Raw genomic sequence first — 4,158 nt, 5'->3', positions numbered from 1 at the left:
TTAGCTGATTTCAAGATTTCAGAGTATAATCTTAAAGTTACTTCATTCATTTCAACTCAAAAGTCCCTTTAGAGCATTAACATTGGGATCTATCTATACTGTGAGATCATCTAACAGCCAAAAGCATAATTTTAAGGACTTCTTGATTGTACCTATAAACAAGTATTTGTATAGATTTATGCTTTTATTAGAATCTGTTCTTTAGCGACCAGAATTGCATCAAATTTCCAATGTTCTATTTGGTCCAAAAGTAAAAATTTATTTGTGCTGACTTTATTGTTGAATGTGGACAAACTTTATGTAATGAATTTATCAATGTATATAAGAATAACTATGCCCAAAATTTAAATCAAAATGGTTTTCTTCTAAAAAAACAGTAAGAATGTTCTCTGCTGATCCATTTTGGCTAATACAAATACATTTCATTCTTCAAATAATTTAACATTGTCATCCACAGTAATCCTTTTCATTTCAGAAATGAAAACTTAGAGAACAAGTAGAGAAGTTGGCTACAATCTTAGGATGATTAAGTAACTGGACCCAGTAAACCGCCATTCATAATTCTTCTCTAAATACAAATCCATGGGCCCTCACTGATAATCTAATTTTCAGAAAATAGATATTTTGGGTGTTTACCCCTTCCAGGAAAGTTACATATTTGTACTATGTATCTTTCATATTTTTACTTTGTCAAAAATAATTTGTCCTAATTGGAGTCCATGAATGGATTAAAGGCGACATGATCTTGGCAGAAATGGCTGATTAATGTGAATACATGAGTAGCCCCCTTAAACCATCCATCACCTTGCGCTTCTGTTGGGCATAGCTCGTGTTATATTGGCCAGCAGCTCTGCGTGCTTCCTCTTCATGCTCTTGAATTTGCTGTTGTAAGAGAATGAGCTCACCAAGCAGACCCTGCCATGAGTTTACAATGAAGAGAAGAGGAAAATTGGGGAGGAGAACAATGTTAAACCAAAGGGCACAAGAAAGGAACAGATCGATGTAAGTTAGGAAGGAATGGACAGCTTATAACAAAAAATGGAAACATATATGTACCCTTTAGAGCCACTAAATAACTGAGCTCTGTACCACATTTCCATTTTTCCCCTCAGTAAAATTAGATATCTCAGAAGTATAAAACAGCATAGTTTAAAAAGTGAAAAGAAAAATGCAGTGACTGCTTGCTGAATACAACAAACCAGACATAGAATATCAACATATAGTAAAACCTAGATTAACTGGAATGCTCAAGGAAGGTGACGCTGTAGTTAACTAAATTTCCTAGTAATAGGAAACTCAAGAAAACGAATACTTCAACCCTTACTTTTGAATTGCCAATATGAACTAGTGTATGCTCCAGACTTGATATCAGTACATATGGGGGACAAAACAAAATTGAATTTTTGAACAGTATCGACCTTATAGACCTAAATCTTTTAATTCTCAACCATAATTCTCATAGGATTGAATGGAGGATACATATGGCTGGCTTATTTACTTATTTATTATTTTTAAGTAAATATTTTTCCTTGATGTCTGATGCCATCAATTAACTATTAAGGTTCCTCAAAACTATTGAGTTTTTGATAATCAAGTTAATCAAGGTTTTACATTAATCCATATATTCTACATGTCTATGCACACAAGCTTATTTGACTAAAGTTTTGGGNTTAACTTTTAAAAAAAAGTATTTTTAAGAGTTAAAAAGCTACTGGCTTTATATGCATAATTTAATCAAAACAAATTTCAAATCAAATGATTAAGAAAAACCACCTGTATTCATCAATAAAAGTAGTTCATCAAATTTTATATTAAGTATAATAAAACCTTTAAAAGGCAATCATTTTCCTATTGCCTTTCTAGTCACGTCTTAGGAATGTCTTGTTAGAAAAATAAGACAACACATATGGTTACTATATTCTTCATAGGTTGTTTTGTGCTCAAGGACAGGCACTTGGATGCTTGGAGAAATAAAGCATTGATATCCCTACAGAAATGTTGTTCGGGAATTCAGATACATGTTATTATTTACAGCCACTAAAAGAAGTCCATTAGTCATAGTGTATATTTTAAGCAAATATTATCCATTTTTATTCTATAAGTAGGGAAGTGTTTCATAAATGCAAATAACAACTTGCATTTTCAGAGCTCTAAGTGGAGTCAGATGATTATTTTTAAATTCAGTTCCAGTGCAAGATCTGCTAACCCAAAATATAGCGATACATCAGTAGCAATGAAGTTGAGTAAAGCAACTAAGATTAATTGACATAAAACAGAAGGACAAAATCCATAGCTATTGTGGAAACTACTTCAAATTGTTATTAATGCTAACAGCTCTAAGATAAAATATTCAATAAAACAACAAATAACTTTATTGTATAACAGGCTTTAAAGTAGTTACAATACAATTCTAAATATAAAACACAATGATCAATTATAATTAAAATGATGTCATTTATGACAAATCCACATAACTGTGCTTTGACTCCTTGGTGACATGCTGAAGTTGTCATCCTGAGTCTTTCAAAATAATTGTCTAATTTCTGATAATCAAAATTTGTAAACATGAATTTATTTCATAGGAGACAAAAATCAAGTTAAAAATTCATGTAAATCCTTGCTCATTTTCATTCATTGGCTATTTAAGCAATCAAGACATCATGGTAGCAAATATTTATGAAAAAATTTAAAATTATTTGCTTTTTGAAGTAGACATTAATAATTCTCATCCATGCAATAAAAAGTTATTTTGAGATTTTAATTCCTATTTCCAAATAGCTTCTCAAAATTTTCCCCAAACACTTCTTTTAAATAATGACAATGCTTGCTAGCAACGATAGGTACATACTATTTTTTCCTTAAAAACTTGTACCTAAAAATCTCCAAATATGATTCAGTAACTAGAAAAACAAAAGATAATATAAAACAAATTGTATTGTTTTCTCATTCCTGCATAGCAAGCATGAGACTTGAAGATAGAAGCCTTTTTCATTTGACTATTTGTGCGAAATGGACAAGAAATATTAACAGTCTCCTCAAACGTGAAGAAACAAGTTGGAGAGGAGCCCACAAACCAAAGAAAACCTTGAAGGTCAATAAAGAAATAAATATTTCCACATTTTGATCATATGGCATGCCATCATACTGTAACAAATGTGGTCATAAAAATTTCGTTATGCAGATTAAATTCCCAATTCATTTAAAAAGGTATTTTGATTTACTTTGTTCCATTAAATATTCATCCAACTGCAGCAAAATTAGTATGAAATATATAAAAAAGTATAAGTATAAACTGTTTTAGTTTGAATGTGAATATTTAATGATTTCATGGAATATATCCTAAATGAAAATAGAAACCAACATTACTCTACATCATGGGCAATAACTAAGAAACTAATACAATTACACAAAAGTTAGAATGTTTACTATAAGCCAAGGGCTCAAAAGGTTAACTTAGTAATTTGGTATACAAAAAGTTAAAATGATATAAGGTTATTAGATTATAAAAACAATCTTTATGCTAATGTAAGTATTTAGCAATCATGGCTGTTAAGATTTTTAGGAGTATTTAGATTTTTCATTTGCCCGTCTGGCACGATGGTTAGGAATCACTCATGCAGTTTTACCTTCTATCTGCTTAGTTTAATGGAACATCAAAATTAAAGTTATATTACAAAACACGTGGTGGTGGAGTCAAGAATTACACCTAATATCTTCTAGGAAAAAGATGAAAGCCTATCGGTTTACAAAATAAATATTACAGGTTAATGAGAAGATACTTTTACATATTTTCTTAAGAGACTAGCACATGCTATTGTTAATCTATCACTTACTCTAGGTCTTAATCAGCAATTCGGGTATATTTTATGTTGATGCACTTTACTGGTGAAATTCAGTTACTTATGACAAGAATAAGTTCTTGTTCTGTTGTTTGGTATATTCAGTTTGCATTATGAAATTAATTTAAAACTCACCCTGACAGAAATGAGTATCAATGGTCTCGAAACCAGAGCTTTTCTACAATTCCAGGGCTGTGAAACTGATGGAGAAAGAGCGGAATCCTCCGCAGAAACAAGCTAAAGCTGAAAGAGAAAAACCTTTACTAGCTCCTCACAAAAACCAAGCCTGATTTTAAATTTTCTTACTAAACCATTGTGG

General features: G+C 31.0%; 1 protein-coding gene across 1 annotated transcript in view; it reads right to left on the bottom strand.

The window, feature by feature from the left end:
• OPA1 (OPA1 mitochondrial dynamin like GTPase) overlaps window positions 1–4,158 on the bottom strand; it is a 91,866-nt gene that overhangs the window by 65,464 nt on the left and 22,244 nt on the right. Inside the window, exon 7 of the mRNA XM_019650783.1 lies at window positions 776–915. Within this exon, the coding sequence (XP_019506328.1) occupies window positions 776–915 (140 nt within the window). The remainder of the gene's footprint in view (window positions 1–775; window positions 916–4,158) is intronic.

Source organism: Hipposideros armiger, unplaced genomic scaffold (genome assembly GCF_001890085.2).
Source record: "Hipposideros armiger isolate ML-2016 unplaced genomic scaffold, ASM189008v1 scaffold_8, whole genome shotgun sequence".
NCBI classification, from domain to species: Eukaryota; Metazoa; Chordata; class Mammalia; order Chiroptera; family Hipposideridae; genus Hipposideros; species Hipposideros armiger.
Note: the sequence above shows the minus strand (reverse complement) of the source record. Positions and strands in the feature narration are given on the sequence as shown.